At 33.7% G+C, this 18,941-nt stretch overlaps 5 protein-coding genes across 5 annotated transcripts in view; 1 reads left to right on the top strand and 4 right to left on the bottom strand.

Annotated features, from left to right (window-relative positions):
• The window catches only part of LOC111697792 (zinc finger protein 271), a 4,187-nt gene extending 2,738 nt beyond the window's left edge, over window positions 1-1,449 (bottom strand). The window contains exons 1-2 of the mRNA XM_023467918.1: window positions 1,277-1,449; window positions 65-202 (exon numbers count right to left, since the gene is read on the bottom strand). Coding sequence (XP_023323686.1) covers window positions 65-202; window positions 1,277-1,298 — 160 coding nt within the window. The 5' untranslated portion in view covers window positions 1,299-1,449. The remainder of the gene's footprint in view (window positions 1-64; window positions 203-1,276) is intronic.
• LOC111697794 (zinc finger protein ZFAT) lies at window positions 1,446-4,429 on the bottom strand. The gene is made up of 3 exons (XM_023467921.1): window positions 4,278-4,429; window positions 4,015-4,173; window positions 1,446-2,979 (listed from the first exon to the last, which is right to left on the bottom strand). The coding sequence occupies exons 1-3, from the start codon at window positions 4,390-4,392 to the stop codon at window positions 1,826-1,828; spliced, it is 1,428 nt and encodes a 475-aa protein (XP_023323689.1). The 5' UTR covers window positions 4,393-4,429; the 3' UTR covers window positions 1,446-1,825.
• Window positions 4,430-5,102: 673 nt separating this feature from the next.
• On the bottom strand, window positions 5,103-7,721 carry LOC111697793 (zinc finger protein 431). Its single transcript, XM_023467919.1, has 2 exons — window positions 7,271-7,721; window positions 5,103-6,838 (listed from the first exon to the last, which is right to left on the bottom strand). The coding sequence occupies exons 1-2, from the start codon at window positions 7,683-7,685 to the stop codon at window positions 5,574-5,576; spliced, it is 1,680 nt and encodes a 559-aa protein (XP_023323687.1). The 5' UTR covers window positions 7,686-7,721; the 3' UTR covers window positions 5,103-5,573.
• Window positions 7,722-14,635: 6,914 nt separating this feature from the next.
• LOC111697795 (zinc finger protein 271-like) lies at window positions 14,636-17,442 on the bottom strand. Its single transcript, XM_023467922.1, has 2 exons — window positions 17,244-17,442; window positions 14,636-16,538 (listed from the first exon to the last, which is right to left on the bottom strand). The coding sequence occupies exons 1-2, from the start codon at window positions 17,416-17,418 to the stop codon at window positions 14,872-14,874; spliced, it is 1,842 nt and encodes a 613-aa protein (XP_023323690.1). The 5' UTR covers window positions 17,419-17,442; the 3' UTR covers window positions 14,636-14,871.
• Window positions 17,443-18,704: 1,262 nt separating this feature from the next.
• Window positions 18,705-18,941, top strand: part of LOC111697802 (uncharacterized) — a gene marked incomplete in the record, with an annotated part of 12,395 nt that continues 12,158 nt past the window's right edge. Inside the window, 1 exon segment of the mRNA XM_023467930.1 lies at window positions 18,705-18,905. Coding sequence (XP_023323698.1) covers window positions 18,786-18,905 — 120 coding nt within the window.

Consider the following 18,941-nt stretch of genomic DNA (forward strand, 5'->3'; position numbering starts at 1 on the left):
CCCCCCCCCCCTCCCAACGGTTTTAGTTGGTAAATTGTTTTGTCTTAACAGTAAGTTAGCTTACCATGAGATTCATTCTTAACATCTTCATCCTTTATATACACAGTACATGTATCCTCTACAGTAGAGAAGGGGCGGATTTCTTCTTGAATCTCGGTATTTTCCATCTTTACTTTCTTCTTTTCGGTTCCAGTAGTTCTCTCTTAAGTAAAGTAAATGACAATATTTTTGTAATTTCGATTTTTTAATGATAATGTTTTAGAATGAGAATAAATGAATAAATAAATTAGAATAAGGATGAATAGAAACAGGATAAATAAACAGGATGATTCAAAATAGGCTAAATAACAATAAAATGAATAAGATCAGAACAAATAAGAAAAGAAAAAAGAATAAGGATAGATAAGAATTGATTATAAGTCAATTAAATAAATAAGAAAATAATAATAAGAATAGGAGTAATATGGAAATTAAAAGTATAAATATGATAAATAAGAAAAAAAGACAACCAAGAATAATAATAAATAAGAAAATGAAAAATGGAATAGAATAAATAAAGCAGATAAAGAAAGAAAGATATGATTGGGAGAAATAAGAATGCATTATAAAAATAACTGAAATAAGCCTCAAGAGTATAAGTAACATTATTTCTATGCAACACTAGAAAATATTAAATTCATATAAAGCACAGACAGAACCGGGTATGTATATTAGTAATAATTACCCCCCTCTTTGGCGCAAAAAGGTTAATGATTTTTAGAGGGGGAAAATGAAAAATTGCACATGAAGAGAAAAGTTTTTTTATCTTTCTTACTTAAAAATTCCTTTATTTTATCTAAAATCATTTATTTTACCCAATTCAACGAAAAAAAATCTTTAAAAAGTTTTTGCTCACCACAAACTGCTGGATGGAAAATGAATTTAAATTTTTCAGGAAAATTTGCACCGCTGGAGAGAACACAGTGTTATAATTACTATTCATAACACTTTTTTTGGTTCGCAGTGTTATAAATTTTCTCTTTATCAAGAAAGTTGAGTCTTTCTTGATTATATTTTGTCCCGAGCTTTAGCGAGGGACGAATTATAATCTAAAAAGGCGATAACCTTCAAGATACAGAAAAAAATTCTGTCGTAAAAACTTTATAGCACACCTGCCAAACTGTACAGCCTATTTTACTTTATAGCACGATGATTAATTTATAGCAGGTTCATAATAAAATTCACCATGAAGTGAGTAAGAATGATAACGTACACAATAGTTACATAAAAACTTTACCTTGAATTCCTGTATTTTCCATATTTCTATCTTCTTTCCATAAATATACAGTACATGTATCCTCTCAGGCAAAAGAAAAGATTTCCTCTTACATTGTAGAAACTCTCTTTTCCTTTAGCTATAAATATTTCTCCTTCATTTTCATCTTCAAAGTTCCAAACAGTCTCTCTGGAATATTTTCAGAAATCAATTTTTCAACATTCAAATTTTTCTAAACACATTACAACAAAATAATTAAATAATAACGTTTTTAAACGATACTTCATAATCAATTAAACTAATTGTACTTTTAGAATAAAAATTGTACTTTGTAGAATAAAAAAATTGAAAGAACTTGTTTTGATTATAAAATAGTACATTTTTCCATGAAATTATTTAACAATTTTAGGAATGTTCACTTTTCAGGCGTTGTTAAAAGCAAAACCTTGATTCCATAACATTTTACAGTCTGAGTGAACTATGTAAAATAAAGTTTGGAGAGCATTGGGGTTTCAGAAGTGAAAAGGTTATATAAGAGTTAAAACATAAAAGACATAAGAAAAATCTTTGCTAATGTTTTTTTGTCTTATGTCTTTTCAAATCTCCGACTTGAGTTGCAGCGTACTCACATTCATCACAAGGAAACGTTACTTTTTCATGAATACTATCGACATGTCTTTTCAATCGACTTGGTGTTGCCCCAGTGAACTCACATTTATCGCAAGGATATCTAACACCCTCGTGTATACTCACAATATGCATTCGAAGATTGCCTGCCGTAGTTGCAGCATATTCACATTTATCACAAGGATATCTCACTCCTTCATGTTTATTCTCCTTATGTCTTCTCAGATGGCCTGCTGTAGCTGCATTAAACTCGCATTTATCACAGGGATATCTCACACCTTCATGTTCATACTCAATATGGACTTTTAGTTGATTTGAAAAAGTGGCAGCGTACTCACATTTATCACAAAGATATTTTACTCCTTCATGTCTACTCTCGATATGTCGCCTAAGATCTCGAGCTGTAGTTGCAGCATACTCACATCTATCACATAGAAACTTTACACCGTCGTGTTTTCTTTCAACATGTTCCTTCAGCTTACTTGGATAAGTTGCAGTGAATTCACATTTATCACAAGAATATCTAGCTTCTTCATGCTTTATTTCAATATGTGATTTTACTTGACTTTGTGTACGTGCACTGAATTCACATTTATCACAGAAATATCTCACTCCTTCATGTATATACCAAATATGTCTTTTGAGACCTTGCGTCGTAGTTGCCGCGTATTCACACCTATCACATGGATAACGCAATCCGTCATGTTTTCTTTCGTTATGTTCCCTCAGTTTACTTGGATACGTGGCGATAAACTCACATTTACTGCAGGGATATCGAACTATTTCATGTTTTTTCTTATTATGATTTTTTAGCTGATTTTCTGTACGTGTGGTGAACTCACATTTATCACAAGGATATCTCACCCCTTCATGTTTATTCGCAACGTGTCTTTTCAGATCTGCAACTGCAGTTGCAGAGTACTCACACTTATTACAAGGATATCTCACTCCCTCGTGTTTCCTTCCAATATGTTCCTTCAGCTTACTTGGAAACATAGCAGTAAACTCACATTTATCACAAGAATATTTTTCTAGTTTCCTCTTTTTTGTTATAGACTCAGACAGCAGGCAATCCTCTTCGTATATTGCTTTTTCATCTGAACAATATATTTTTCAATGATTAAAAATTAGGAATGGAGTTCTTGTTCTGTGAAGTAAATCAAGCAATACTGGGAGACCTAAAAAGCCTTGAACTCATTTAAAAGTCTCTCATTTGTGTCAAAAAATGGGCAGAAGCCCAAGAAAGTTACGTGCGCCTAGCCGAAGCGCTCGGCCCGGAAAGTGTCTTAACCTAACCTATCCCTAAACTATATACTAATCTCTCTCTTGTAATTCAACGCGGCAAGTGCACGTAAATTCCTCGGGCAACTGCCCAAAACATAAGGATCTTCTGTCTTGCATAATATTATGTTCTAAGCCTTGTTTCTGTTAGACAGAGTCAAATTATCAGAGTTATAATTGCTCTCAATCTATATACATACTTTGCTTGCCTGTTTGTATCCAATAAACGTCAAAACGGCTGAACCAATCCGGTCCAAAATTGTTGTAGGACCTCACGTGGCCCCAGGGAAGGTTTATGAATAACCAAAATTAAAAAAAATACGCTTCAAACAAAAATTGATTTTCATTAAATTTTTGAAAATTTTGAAAATTCATCCGCGAACTTTTTTTGTTTTGTTTTACAATGTAAGCAAAGAGAACATGTTTACAGTTGAAATAGAAGATGGGTGCTAAGCACTCTGAAAGCCTAGTTACCGAATATTTCTTTTAAAATAATGGCTTAAAAAGTAACAATAATCTTCCTTACCATAATAAGCCGAACTAACGATCAAATTCATCAATTATTTTGAAAAAGGGTTTTAAATATGGATCCTCAGTTTATCAAAGAGCAAAAGAGCTTCCTTCTAATCTAATTATACTTTAGTTTATAGGTCTAGGAGTTGAAGATTTTACCACTTCTTTCACCAAGTTCCTTAGAGTAAGTTTAATTGTACAACTTTAAAGACACAATTTTAAGACTTTTAAAGAATAAGGCTCCAAACCTGTGTTAACCCTATTTTGGTTTGGATTGTATTTTGTGTATGTTGTATATGCATGTTGTATGCCATTATTATTTAAATTCTAAGCCCTACCTTCAGTTTCCGTAATTTCAATCTTGACACGTTCTTCCTGTTTACCAAGGTTAAATATATCCTTTACAGTATGGGTTGGAAGGATTTCTTCCGGAGTCTCTTCTTTAATCTCATTATTTTCAATCTTTGCTTCTTCCTTCATAATTCCATCCATTCCCTCTACAAAACATTAATTCAAATTATGATCTATGCAATTATAATCTAAGATACTTCATCTTTAAAAAATATTATTAATACTTATATTTTGTTATCTTTTATCATACCTCGAGTTTCTATCATAATAATGGCTGTCTTCCTATAATACACTGTATCTTCTACCGTAAACGCTGGATAGATTTCTTCTTGAATCTCGTCATTAGTATCAATATTTTTTATCATTTTCTTCCTTCATGTTCTCCACCCCAACCATTCTCTCTGCAATATTAATTTTTACTGCCTTTTGACCAACATCCAGCACATGATTCCCCCAGCTTACATCCCTTGGGACAAATGGTAAAGAAACGATCAAAAATCGCGCATTTTTATCTCAAAAGACGAAAAAATTGTGTTTAACTAATTTTTCGGGCATTTGAATTATTTCGGGCATTTGAATTATTTCGGGAATTTGAATTATTTCGGGAATTTGATTTGTTTCGGGAATTTGAATTATTTCGGGCATTTGAATTATTTCGGGAATTTGAATTATTTCGGGAATTTGAATTATTTCGGGAATTTGAATTATTGCTTAACAGACCATAAAACTGTCACCAACCCAACTTTAAATTCATGGTAAACCGACATAATATATATGCTCAACCAACCTAAATATATCTCTATATCTTAGGTCGGAAAACCTATTTATTTCTGAAAGGATGCCAAACGGACCTAAAGCTTTTTTAACCAAACCGACCTAAAACACGTGCAAATTACTCGATATATTAGATTAGAAAACCTTTAGGTTAGAATCATCTAGGTCGGCTTATACAGCATCACTAGTTCAACCCCCCCCCCCCTCACCCCCTGTAAAGGAGCTCCTAATATATTCAAACCAAATTATAATATAATTGGAGACAAAATAACATAAACATAAATATAAACAAAGGTTCTGATTTAAAGTTATGCCACACTTTATTTGTTCTTGTTTACGCCTTTTTTTACAACTTAATCTTACAACAATCCTGGTTCTCCAATTTCTAAAATGCGGTCTGCCTACCGATTGGAAAGTAAACAAATGAAAGTTATTTATTAATATATAAATAATTGAACAGCACTGAAAACTTAAGAATTGTGGATATCAAGATCAATGCTTGATCTTCTTTTTTTATTTCAAGATAAATAATATTAAGTTTGTATCAACATGCGCGCGCTATTTAATTAGAGAACTCTTATTGGTCAAGGAAATTAAAAGTGTCCACATAGGATATTCAGATTAATCAATCAGAATTATAGGTATCCAATTTTAAACTTTCAGTTCATGAACGTTTTAAAAAACGTTCTGAAAGCAAGAAACACTTAAGATTTAAATACCTTTAAGGTTACTTAGATTGTTTAGTTTCTAGGTCTGGTTAGCATAATTTACTTCAACTTGAAGAAATAATTAAAAGATCATGTTTCCTTTTTTTATGTCTTTTAACATCTTGCGGTCTAGTTCCAGTGTACTCACACTTATCACAAGGATAAGTTACTCCTTCATGCTTGCTCTCAATATGAGATTTAATACTACTGGATGCTACAGCAGTGTATTCACATTTATCACAATAATATCTTACACCTTCATGTTTAGCCCTAATATGTATTCTAAGGGCAGATAATTGAGTTGCAGCGTACTCACACTTATCACAAGGATACCTTACTCCTAAATGTTTACTTTCAATATGAGTTTTGAGGTCACTTGTGCAAGTTGCAGCATACTCACATTTGTCACATGGATATCTAACTCCGTCATGCTTACTCTCAATATGTCTTTTAAGACCATTTGCTGTACTTGAATAATACTCACATTTATCACAAAGATATCTAGCTCCTTCGTGTTTACTCTCAATATGTATCCTAAGACAACCTGTCGTAGATGCAGTGTACTCACATTTATTACAGGGATATCTCACTCCTAAATGTAAACTCTTAATATGTCTTTTAAGACCACTTAATCTTGTTGCAACGTAGTCACATTTATCACAACTATATCGATACCCTTCATGATTCCTCTCAGCATGTTTTTTAAGATCACCGGTGGAAGTTGCAGCGTACTCACATATATTACAGTGATATCTGACTTCTCCATGTAAATTCTTTTTATGTCTTTTCAGAACACCTACTCTAGTTGCAAAAAATTCACATTTATCGCACGGATAACTGACTCCTTCATGTTTGATTTTGATATGAGTTTTAAGATTACTTGCTGTCATTGAAACGTACTCACATTTATTGCAAGGATGTGTCACTCCTTCATGTTTGCTCTTATTATGGGTTTTAATGGTGCTAAGTGCTGTAGCAGTGAACTCACATTTATCACAGGAATACCTTACTCCTTCATGTTTACTCTTACAATGTATTCTTAGATCATTTGCAGTTTTAGCTTTGTAGTCACATTTATCACAGGGATATCTGACACCTTCATGTTTACTCTTAATATGTATTGTAAGAGAACTTGATTGAGTTGCAGTGTAATCACAATTATCACAAGGATATCTCACTCCTTCATGTATACTCTCGAAATGTATTCTAAGATTACTTGCTCTAGTTGCAGCGTAATCACATTTACTACATAGATATCTTCTTTCTTCTTGTTTTCTCTTTTTAGTCCCCTCTGTGAGTAGAGGATCTTCTCCATGATTTGGACTGAATCCTAAAAAATTACATGAATTTAAAACTGCTTTAAATCAATTTAAGAACGATATTTGTACGGTACCACAAAAAAAAGTTGAAACCTGATTGAAATAGACATTTTCTAATGTTTATTGGATTCAAAGGAAGCAACAGACAAAAAAATAATTTAAACAAGTTTTTTTTCTGTTTTTTGTATCCAGTAAACGTCAAAATGACTAAACCAATTTAGTGATTTTTCTGTGGTAGCTCAGTGTACCCCGGGAATGGTTTATGGTTTAAAAAAGATGTTTTTTTTCTGAAAATCTAACATTGATAATGTAAAAATCCGCAATGTTGATTAATTGTTGTTATCTTACGCGGTTCTAAGAAAAACAAAAGATTATTACCAGAAATAAAATAGAGATAATTTTAGTTTTAACATTGATCATAAATAAGAGTTATTAGGGTTTACCTTCAGTTTCTTCCGTTTTAAAATCTTCTCTCATTTTAAAATCTTCCTCCTTTGCATAAATAGTACATACATCCTCTACAGTACATGTGTTCTCTGCAGTACACACATCCTCTACAGTACATGTGTTCTCTACGGTACATACATCCTCTACAGTACATGTATTCTCTACGGTACACACATCCTCTACAGTACATGTGTTCTCTGCAGTACAAACATCCTCTACAGTACATGTGTTCTCTACGGTACAAACATCCTCTACAGTACATGTGTTCTCTGCAGTACATACATCCTCTACAGTACATGTATTCTCTACAGTATACACATCCTCTACTGTAGATGAAAGGATTTCTTCCTGAGTCTCTTCTTTAATCTCAATATCTTCCATCTTTCCTTCTTCTTTTACGTTTTCAGCCATTCTCTCTGAAATGATTAAACACTAAAAAGTTTATCTTTTACAGATTTATCAATTAATATATACCAATACTTAAAAAAAATTAAAAAGGTAAGTGAGCATGTTTTCTGAAGTATAAAAAGGTAAGTTTGCATGTATTGAGATAAAAGAAAAAGGTGAGTTTGCCCTGTGCATGTTGTCAGTAAAAAATATTTAAGCTAATATCAATATTGATTTATGTTGAAAAGATCAACATAAGGAGCGTGTAAGAATGAATATTCTTCAACAAGTGTGATAATTTTCATTCTTGCTCGGAGCGTGTAAGAATAAACATTCTTTCACGCTCTGATCGTGTAATAATTTCCATTCTTACACGGCCTAAGCGTTAAAGAATTAAAATTCTGCACCTACAGTGTAAGAATAAGGATTCTTAAACACATGGAAGCAAACAATATTAAAATTGTTCCTCCTGAACCGTGTAATAATGGAAATTCTTACACGATAGGTTTACTACTATGGAACAGAACAGATATGGTATAATACAAAATATTGTAGAGGAAGATTTTATTTTACAAGTACCCGCTTCGACTTCAAGAGCACTAGCCTGTATGGATGCAGGATTAATGCCTATGCAGTATAGAGTTTATTTGAGACAGTCCGGGTTTTCTTTGATATTTTTAAAACAAAAAATAATCCCACACTGGAGCAACTAGATAACCCATCGGACCCATGGACCAAATCATGGAGGTAAATTGAAGCAATGGTGGGTAATATCTTCAAGTATAAGACAAAACAGCTCCTACAAACCGCTGTTACACGAAATGCAGTAGCATATGTAATAAATTTTAAAAGGCAACATTCCCCCTTAAAGGGAGTGTTCGCGAAAAATGAAAGGGGGTATCGGCTTAATGCGATAAAAAAGCGCTTTTGATTGCTGCTAATCTTGCTTCTATCTGTTGCGTCTATAAGGAGAAAATTGTTAAAAACGACTCACACCGAAGAACGCAGCGCCCATACAAATTCGGAAAGATGCAACATTCAACTCGGATCGTAAACAAATCAATTTAATTCCCAACAAATCATTCAGATATTACAAACAATAGTCATCGGTTATTTTTCGACGCATTCATACATAGTTAATATTTCATAATATTTTTGATTTTGTTTTTTTAGATTAATTTTCGCTGGCGCTGGATTTTCGAACATTCCTGGAAAATTTGAAAATGTCGTCTTCATTATCAAAAATCCTCAAAACAGGAAAAAATGTAACTCTCAGATCATGAAAAATACAAAATACTATGAAATATCAACTATTTACGAATGCGTCGAAAAATAATCGATGACTATTGTTTGTAATATCTGAATGATTTGTTGGGAATTAAATAAATTTTATACGATCCCAGTTGAATGTTGCATCTTTCCAAATTTGAATAAACACTACGTTCTTCGGTGTGAGTCGTTTTTAACAATTTTCTCCTTATAGACGCAACAGATAGAAGTAAAATTAGTAGCGATCAAAAGCGCTTTTTTATCGCATTAAGCCTATACCCCCTTTCATTTTTTGCGAACACTCCCTTTAATTACAACCCCCCAACCTTGGAATTGGTTTAAACTACAAAACCGTTAATGATAAAAAAAAAATTTATGCCAAATCAGGGGGTGGTAATGCTCAATTGGGTAACAGGTATAAAAACCGTTATGGATTTATTTATGATGTTTGCCCCCACTGCGAGTTGTTGGGCCTCAACATTAAGTTATCTGAATCGCATGTTATATTTGAGTGCCCAATAGCAGCCAAGCTCAGAAGAGATTTATATATTTCCAAGTTTATTTCTGAGTTTAAAGCAAAAGGCCCAATAGCTAATGTCCGGGTTTCAAGAGTTTATCTTGGCGGAGACGGTTCAACAGGACAAACCCTAATGTTAAGAGGTAAAATGATTGAATCATGGCTTACAGCAGTCCATGAACCGCTTTGGTAACATTCATTCCACGCCATAATTACTGTCACAAAGCTTATTCTTATACTAAAAAAGTATTTAAGGTTTAAAATCTTCCAGTAGTATCTTCAGGTACAATAAAATAAGAAGAATATTTATCAGTTCAGGTCTAAAACTAAAGAACGAAAAGTTTTGACTTAAATGTTAAGTTTATGGTTAAATGCCACTTCTGACTTAATTTAAACCTGAACTTTAACCGTGAGGTTAAATATTTAACCCTGTGGTTAAATATTTAAATCGCCGAAATCGACACGTTAAAATTTAAACACAGTTAAAATCTTGAAATCCCTTTTTGTCTATCATCATTCAGCGGTAAGCGGCATTCAACTAATTACGATATATTTACCAGTAAAAACCTTGATTTAATAAATTTCACGTTTTAGATAAATTAATGTTTGCACGTAAACCCAAAATACGGTTGTAACTGGAAATATGTTTTGTTTTCCGTCACGTAAATAATTTTAAATTTAAAAAGCAGCTGATTACCGATAGTTACGTAATAATTCTCCGTAACTCCTTTTCTCTGATTTGTTCAGATTTTTTCCGGGAAATTCGAATTTAAAATTGAGAAAGTTAATAATATTTAAGTAGGTATTCATTATTTTACAGATCTTTTAACCTCGAACTTAAAATTTGCGCATTCTTTAGTTTTAGACTCAGGGAAAACTGATCACATCTTCCCAGGTTCTAACAATATCCTCTTCTGGAACTAAAGAAAGACCCCAAAGATAGCGAACCAGAGTTTGGAAGTCTACATTATTCTGGTACAAACTTCCGAATCCAAGCTCAGTTGAAGTCAGTTTCCTCCTAATGGCTTTATTAAAATGGGTGTCACAGCCCATTACAGGCACGTCGGGATAACAGTTCAGGAATCCTCGCATGATTGCCTTCTCAAAATCTGTCTTCAAACTGCCTGGTGGGGTTACATTTGCATCTTTAAGATACTGGAAGACCCTTTGGTAGCTTGAAGTCTCCTTATTTGGAAGGAGTGCAAAACAACAGGGTACAGTGATACCTGTAGCTGTGACAGCAGTGATAATAAACAATTTATAGAACAAGGTTTTCTTCACAACATCAAAAGTACCATCAGCCACCCAGTATTTTGCCGACTTAAGAACGTTATGTTGCTCACTGCTGCAAAATATGATGATTCTCTCAGAGTTCTCATCTCCAAGATGCTCATTGATTGCTAGAAATCTGTCTCCACGGATTGTTGTCTCAAGATGTTGAGGTACAGACATATCATTCCAGCTTTTGGGGACCTTGGTAAACCCAAAATGTTCTACTCTTGCTCTCTTGACTGCCTGTACTAAGGTATTTGACTTCCTCATGGCCCTCACCTCTTCGTTGGTAAGTGTGCTTACCATGTTGGTCATGTTTCCAAGAACAGTTCGTGGACTTATTGCTATATTTCCAGAGCTTTCTTTAACTACTTGTTTTTCTATTTCACGTACTCTTTTCTTCAAAAGATCACTGTCATGTGAATGCTCTCCCAGGAAACTGATAATCTTGTCATTCTCATTGTTTACAACTGCTCCTGCAGGACAAGAATTGTTTTTCCTTTGAATGCATTGGTAATAGGTTTTGTAGGGTTTCTTCTTTGTAACTGATTTGAATCAAGCAGGTGCCGTACCCCCTGCTTGACCTCAATATAGTTAGCAGTCTCCTCGTCCATGGATCCAGACTTTGTGAGATTATGAATTTTTAACAAAAAAAATTGGGAATATATTTTTTCCTTTTTAGTCCGACGTTTTCCCTTATAAGTGTACCCGTCCGACGTTTCTACTGGTCCGACGTTTGTACCAGTCTGACGTTTGTACTGGTCCAATGTTTCTACTGGTCTGACGTTTGTACTGGTCCAACGTTTGTACGGTCCGACATTTGTAAGTCTTATGTTTGTACCGTCCGACGTTTGTACTGGTACCTATCAAACATTTCCAGGGTAACTTTTATTTCTAAGAATATTGGGTTGCAACAGCGTTCTCAGAAGAATATCTCAATCATTCATGTTTACTCATAATATGTCTTTTTAAATTACTTGTACTTGTTGCAGCATAGTCACATTTATCACAAGGATATTTAACTCCTTTATGTTTGTTCTGGATATGTTTGTTTAAACTATTTGTGTCCGCTGCAAGGAACTCACATTTATCACATGGATATCTCACTTCTTCATGTAAACTCTCTATGTGCCTTTTAAGATGAGATGCTTGTTTTGCAGCGTACTCACATTTATCACATTGATATCTCACTACTTCATGTTCACACTTATTGTGTCTTCTAAGACTGAAGACTGAAAATGCAACATAATTGCATTTGGTGCAAGGATATCTCACTCCTTCATGTTGGGTCTGAATATGGTTTTTGAGACTACTAGCCATAGAGTAAGTCTTCTCACATATATCGCAGTTATATTTAACTCCTTCATGTTTTCTTTTTATGTGTTCCTTTATTTCACCAGCTGTAGTTGCAGTGAAGTCACATGTATTACACGGATATCTAACTCCTTCATGTTTGCTCTCAATATGAACTTTGAGAGCACTTACCGTATGTGCAGCGTGTTCACATTTATCACAAAGATATCTCACTCCTTTATGTTTACTGTCAGTATGAACTTTTAGATGACTTGCTGAAGTTGCAGAATACTCACATTTATCACAAGGATATCTAACTCCTTCATGTTTAATTTTTATATGTGTTCTAAGATTGTAAACTAAAGTTGTAGTAAAATCACATTTATCACAATGGTATTTCACGCCATCATGTTTACTCTTAATATGGTTTCTTAAATTACCTGCGTTTGTTGCAACATGCTCACATTTATCACAGAGATATTTCACTCCTTCATGTTTACTTGCGATGTGGACTTTCAGAGCACTTACCGTATATGCAGTATACTCACATTTATCACAAGGATATCTCACTCCTTCATGCTTAATGCCAGTATGAACTTTTAGACGCCTTGCTGAAGTTGCAAAATACTCACATTTATCACAAGGATACCTTACTCCTTCATGTTTAATCTTGATATGTGTTCTGAGCTTATAAAAGTTGTGGTATACTCACACGTATCACAGTGATATTTCACGCCATCATGTTGACTCTTAATATGTGCTCTTAAATTACTTGCGTTCGTCGCAACATGCTCACATTTTTCACAGGGATATTTCACCCCTTCATGTTTACTCTTGATATGAACTTGCTTTAGTTGCAGCGTAATCACATTTATTGCAGGGATACCTCACTCCTTCATGAGTCTCATCAAAATGTCTATTTAGATCAAATTTAGTAGTTGAAGCGAACTCACATTTATCACAAGGAAATCTCCTTCCTTCTAATTTCCTCTTTTTGTTTCTTTCTGACCAATTAGAAGGATTTTCTGCTTTGCTTAGCTCTAAATACATAAAATGTGTAAGAAAGTGCCATAACATTGAAAATGAAGATTTTAGCGAAAACTGTGACCGGGACATATAGAAAACGGAGATTTATTGGAGTTAAGTCTAATGATTGTTTTTAATAATAATGCAGCACTAATTTAATCTAATTTGAAATTAATAAGTTATACTTTATCTTATTTTTATCTTCAGTTGTGTAAATAATTTCTCTTCCCCCCTCCCCTTCATCTAAATTTATTTGGTGTGGATACATTACGTCAATTTAAATCTGGTATAACTCACATTTCGTCAGTTACTACATTTGGGCAATTTAAATTTCGCCAATTAATACATTTGCGTTAACTGTGGCAATGACCATAATTTTGGCAAACTTTCATATTGGAAAACTAATTCCCAGCGTGAGCATCAGAAAAAAAAATCCGCGAACATTGGCGCACAAATTCCGCAAAAAAAACTCTAGATTTCAGTCAGTTCTCAAATTCAACATGGAAAACTGGGATCGGGTTAAGTTTATCTTGTCCAGTAAAAAAAGAAAAATCTGGTAGATCGTCAAAACTTTGAAAACACGTTTAAAAGTGAGAAGAATGAGTGTGGTGTCAGATACTGGGTTTGTAGGCTACGTGATTCACTGGGATATACTGCAACTGCTTCCACGATAGAGAGAAATTATGCTAGTTAAGAAGTGAGTTAAAATGGCGGAGCAGAAGGCTGTTAAAAATGAAGCCTGGAACATAGCCTTAACCTACAGAGCAGTAATGGCGGAGCTAGCCAACACCCTCGAGAACGATTCCAATAGCAGTAGCATCATCCATGTCGAGGATGAGCACCATCAAACAGAGGATTTGTAAATATTTGAATTGTATTGCAGGAAGAAGAAAACTAGTCAAGCAAAATTACAAAGTTGACTAAATTCATGTGTTCGTAAAAGTTGGGATGATATGTATCAGTTGATGTTGTGTAACAGTTGACGAACTGTAGCAGTGGATGAAATGTCATGTTTACCAGATGTAAATTAACGAACTGTAGGAGTGGATGAAATGTCATGTTGATCAGATGTAAATTAACGAACTGTAGGAGTGGATGAAATGTCATGTTGATCAGATGTAAATTAACGAACTGTAGGAGTGGATGAAATGTCATGTTGATCAGATGTAAATTAACGAACTGTAGGAGTGGATGAAATGTCATGTTTACCAGATGTAAATTAACGAACTGTAGGAGTGGATGAAATGTCATGTTGATCAGATGTAAATTGACGAAATGTATCCACTTCAAATATTTTAGGATACTGAATCACCCTTTGACTAATATTTTATTGACTGGAAAAACCTCCAACTCTGTTAAACAGAAAGAAAGAGCCATAGTTCTATTGATAATACGAGTATTAACCTTGAGATTCATTCTTTACATCTTCTTCCTTCATATAAACAGTACATGTATCTTCTATAGTACATGTATCCCGTACAGTAGATGAATCCTCGTCAGTAGAGTGGGTAATTTCTTCTCCCTTGATAGAAACATTCTCTTCTTTCATCACAAATTCTTCTTTTTTTAATTCATTTTTCATTTTCCGGTCATTTCATCTGGAAAAGTGTGAGATGAGAAAAAATTGCTGTATAACACAAAAAAGATAAAAATAATTTCAAACTAAAAAATCATAAATATTGAAGTTTTCCTTTATAATCTTCGTAAGTTCCCTTTTTTGCTGCAGCACACTCACATTGATTACATCAATATCAAACCTTTCCAGGATAAACATCATTTCTGAGAATAGTTGGTTGCAACAGCGTTCTCACATTTCTCACAAGAATATCTCAATCATTCATGTTTACTCATAATATGTCTTTTTAAATTACTTGTACTTGTTGCAGCATAGTCACATTTATCACAAGGATATTTAACTCCTTCATGTTTGTTCTGGATATGTTTGTTTAAACTATTTGTGTCCGCTGCAAGGAACTCACATTTATTACATGGATATCTTACTTCTTCATGTAAACTCTCTATGTGCCTTTTAAGATGAGATGCTTGTTTTGCAGCGTATTCACATTTATCACATTGATATCTCACTACTTCATGTTCACACTCATTGTGTCTTCTAAGACTACCAGCTGAAGATGCAACATAATTGCATTTGGTGCAAGGATATCTCACTCCTTCATGTTGGGTCTGAATATGGTTTTTGAGACTACTAGCCATAGAGTAAGTCTTCTCACATATATCGCAGGCATATTTAACTCCTTCATGTTTTCTTTTTATGTGTTCCTTTACTTCACTTGCTCGAGTTGCAGTGAAGTCACATGTATTACACGGATATCTAACTCCTTCATGTTTGCTCTCAATATGAACTTTAAGAGCACTTACCGTATGTGCAGCGTGTTCACATTTATCGCAGGGATATCTTATTCTTACTCCAGCATGTTTACTATCAATATGTCTTTTCAGAATTACTGGTGAAGGTCCTTTAAACTCACATTGAGTACAGGGATAACTCACTCCTTCATGTTTGTTCTCAATGTGTGTTCTAAGATACAATGCCGAAGCTGCAGAGAACTCGCATTTATTACAGGGATATCTTAATCCTTCATGTTTAAGCTTAATATGCTTTTTAAGATCGCTTACTCTTGCTGCAGAGTACTCACATTCATGGCAAGGATATCTCAAGCCTTCGTGTTTACCTTCAACATGCTTTCTGAGATTAGATGCTGTAGTTGCAAAATACTCACATTTGTCACAGTGAAATCTCCGTCCTTCATGCTTTATCTCTTTATGCTCTTTAAGATTACCGGCTGTCTTTGCTGCGTACTCACATTTATCACAGAGATATCTTACTCCCTCATGTTCATACTCAATATGTTTTTTTAGATCCCGTTTAGTAGCTGAAACGTACTCACATATATCACAAAAATAGTTTAATTCTCCATGCTTACTCTCTTTATGTCTTTTAAGATAACCCGCTACAGTTGCTACGTACTCACAGATATCACAGGGATATTTCACTTCTTCATGTTTACATTTAGTGTGAACTTTAAGGTGACTTGCTGTAGTTGCTGAGTACTCACATTTATCACAAAGATATCTTAATCCTTCATGTTTAATCTTAATATGTGATTTAAGATTATACGCTGAAGTAGTAGTGTACTCACATTTTTCACAAGGGTATTTCACGCCTTCATGTTGACTCTTCATATGTGTTCTTAAATTACTTGCGTTCGTCGCAACGTGATCACATTTATCACAGGGATATTTCACTCCTTCATGTTTACTTTTGATATGAACTTTCAGAGATTTTGCTTCAGTTGCAGCGTATTCACATTTATTGCAGGGATACCTCACTCCTTCATGTTTCTTACCAATATGTCTTTTTAGATCAAATTTAGTAGTTGAAACGAACTCACATTTATCACAAGGAAATCTTCTTCCTTCTAATTTCCAATTTTTGGTTCTTTCTGACCAAAGCAGAGGATCTTCTTCAATGTTTCGATCTAAATAAATAAAACATGCAAGAACAAAAAATTATTAATATTATTCTTGATTGTGATTATTGATTATCTCTAAGTCTGGAGTGTCTGTAAACGTGTATACTTGAACCTCAACGTGACATGAAAGTGTTTGAAAATGATTTAGCGGTGGAAAACAACTGTAATCAGGAAATATAGAAAACAAGGAATTATTGGAGAATTAGCTTGAAGTCAAGATGCTTCATTTAGAATAGTTAGATTCAAAGCTAGACGAGAGGCCAGAGAGAATGGTTATCAAGAATTTGTTAAGATTAAGAATAATGTTTACTTCAATGAAGCATTAGATGCTTTGGAGCATAAATATAATTAGTTTGTCAAGATTACGGATAATGCTTACATTAAGGAAGTAAATATCATACTTTCAGTAAATTTTTCAAAAACGCCATATCAGATGATTATTTTCATAATAATGCACACATAATTTTATCTAATGAAATTAATATTAATAGTTATTCTTTCAGTCCGGTGAATCATGGAATCTTGAGTTGAGTAAAAATATTTCTTCTTCCCCCCCGCCCCGCCCCCCACTTAACTAAATCACGTTTTAAGATACTGAGTCACCTTTCATCAAAGATTTAATTGATTCAAGGTTGTCTAGAAAGTCTTTCAAATCTATTTAATAAAAGACCTTAGATCCATAGATTACATTAGTATTTAGTAAGAGTGTACCTTGAGATTCAATTTTTACATCTTCTTCCTTCATATAAACAATACATGTATCCTCTACAGTACATGTATTACATGTATCCTCAATAGTAGAGGATGGAAAGATTTCTTCTTGGGTCTCTTCTTTAATCTCAATATTATCCATTTTCATTTCCTCCTTCTTCATGTTTCCAGCCATTCTCTCTGAAATAATTAATGATAATAATAAACAAAAATTTTCGGATTTCTGTTTTAATTAGTGAATTTTCGTACAAAATAAATCTCCAAGTAAAACTTTTCAATTTCGATAATCTTCCTGCAGGGGTCAGTTCAGTCGTTGATAAATTTATAAAAAGACAAAGCAAAATATTTATACAAATGCTTGTTTTGCAGCGTATTCACATTTATCACATATTATCTTAAACTTTATGAATCTAATTCTAGTATACATTAGTATTTTTTATTAAAAATATTATGATATTATTAATTCATAAACGGTATACATCAAATTCTAGGTAATTATGAATCATAATATCCTAGAATTAATATCCATCTGTCTATGTTTATATATCGTGGGTGGATTAGGGGAGAGCCCCACACTGAGCTCCGCCCCCCCAAGGAAATTTTTGAGATGTAATAAAAGCATCAAGGGATGAAGGACACGACGAAAAAAGAATTGAATAAATGGCCTGAAATACCTGTTAAAATTGTTTCTCATCTTATTATCTTTACTAATATGCCTGTAAAATAACATATAGAAAGTATGAGAACTGGAGTTCACAGGTATGTAGGAAAACTAAAGTTTTACAGATAGAAAGTAGGAGAAAGTCAGAAATTAGGAAAACAGGAGTTTACATATGGAAATTAGGACAACTGGAGTTAGCAGATAGAAAGATGGAGATCCTAGATTTCAGATAGAAAGTAAGAGAACTGGAGTTTACAGATAGAAAGTAGGAGAACTGGAGTTAGCAGATAGAAAGATGGAGATCCTAGATTTCAGATAGAAAGTAAGAGAACTGGAGTTTACAGATAGAAAGTAGGAGAACTGGACTTAACAGAGAGAAAGTAAGCGAACTGGAGTTTACAGATAGAAAGTAGGAGAACTGGAGTTAACAGGTCCAAAAATCGTTCACTATATGACAGACCCTACATTCTGATTTTATAAGTTTTGCATAGAGCCTCATCTATTTATAAAAAATAATCATAAGTATTGATAAATGACACATTTTTTGGATGTTATAATTCAGTAAAGTAAATTCAGTAATAGACGACAAAAAAGAAATCGTAGGTACAAAAACTATGAAGGTAAGCAGAAAACAAAATACCAAAAAACCAGAAAACGAGGATAAACCTACACCGTAACCTCTCAGCTCTGGTAAAACCATTACGTATAGTGTACACTGTACACACACTACACTGTGTGGTAGGCCTGGCTAACGGAAAAGATAGATAAATGTACTCAATGATCTCAGACAGACAGTTGTACACTGTAACCTCAACATGTGCCGTACAAGTGTACGCTCAGTGTAAACACAATTTTACTTTCTCCGATTGAATCCAAACGAAATGAGAGTGAATTTAGAAAATTTGCAGGATAAGGAGAAAACACAAGAAATTAATTTCGTTGGAGTTAATTTTAAGGAAAATATTTCACTATCGAAACGCTATGAAGACTATCTCATTCAGGCAAGAATTAATGGTATATTCCTGGACCCCCCCCCC

This window comes from Eurytemora carolleeae, unplaced genomic scaffold (assembly GCF_000591075.1).
Source record: "Eurytemora carolleeae unplaced genomic scaffold, Eaff_2.0 scaffold280, whole genome shotgun sequence".
Lineage (NCBI taxonomy): Eukaryota > Metazoa > Arthropoda > Copepoda > Calanoida > Temoridae > Eurytemora > Eurytemora carolleeae.

What these genes read in the sequence shown, in the direction of transcription:
- LOC111697794 (XM_023467921.1), bottom strand. Translation starts at nt 4,392, where the DNA reads ATGATAAAAAATATTGATACTAATGACGAGATTCAAGAAGAAATCTAT. An exon ending in TATTATGATAGAAACTCGAG is followed by an intron (nt 4,174 to 4,277) that starts GTATGATAAAAG and finishes AATGTTTTGTAG; the next exon opens with AGGGAATGGATGGAATTATG. An exon ending in TGAAATTACGGAAACTGAAG is followed by an intron (nt 2,980 to 4,014) that starts GTAGGGCTTAGA and finishes TATATTGTTCAG; the next exon opens with ATGAAAAAGCAATATACGAA.
- LOC111697795 (XM_023467922.1), bottom strand. Translation starts at nt 17,418, where the DNA reads ATGGCTGGAAACATGAAGAAGGAGGAAATGAAAATGGATAATATTGAG. An exon ending in TGTAAAAATTGAATCTCAAG is followed by an intron (nt 16,539 to 17,243) that starts GTACACTCTTAC and finishes TTATTTATTTAG; the next exon opens with ATCGAAACATTGAAGAAGAT.
- LOC111697793 (XM_023467919.1), bottom strand. Translation starts at nt 7,685, where the DNA reads ATGGCTGAAAACGTAAAAGAAGAAGGAAAGATGGAAGATATTGAGATT. An exon ending in TAAAACGGAAGAAACTGAAG is followed by an intron (nt 6,839 to 7,270) that starts GTAAACCCTAAT and finishes GTAATTTTTTAG; the next exon opens with GATTCAGTCCAAATCATGGA.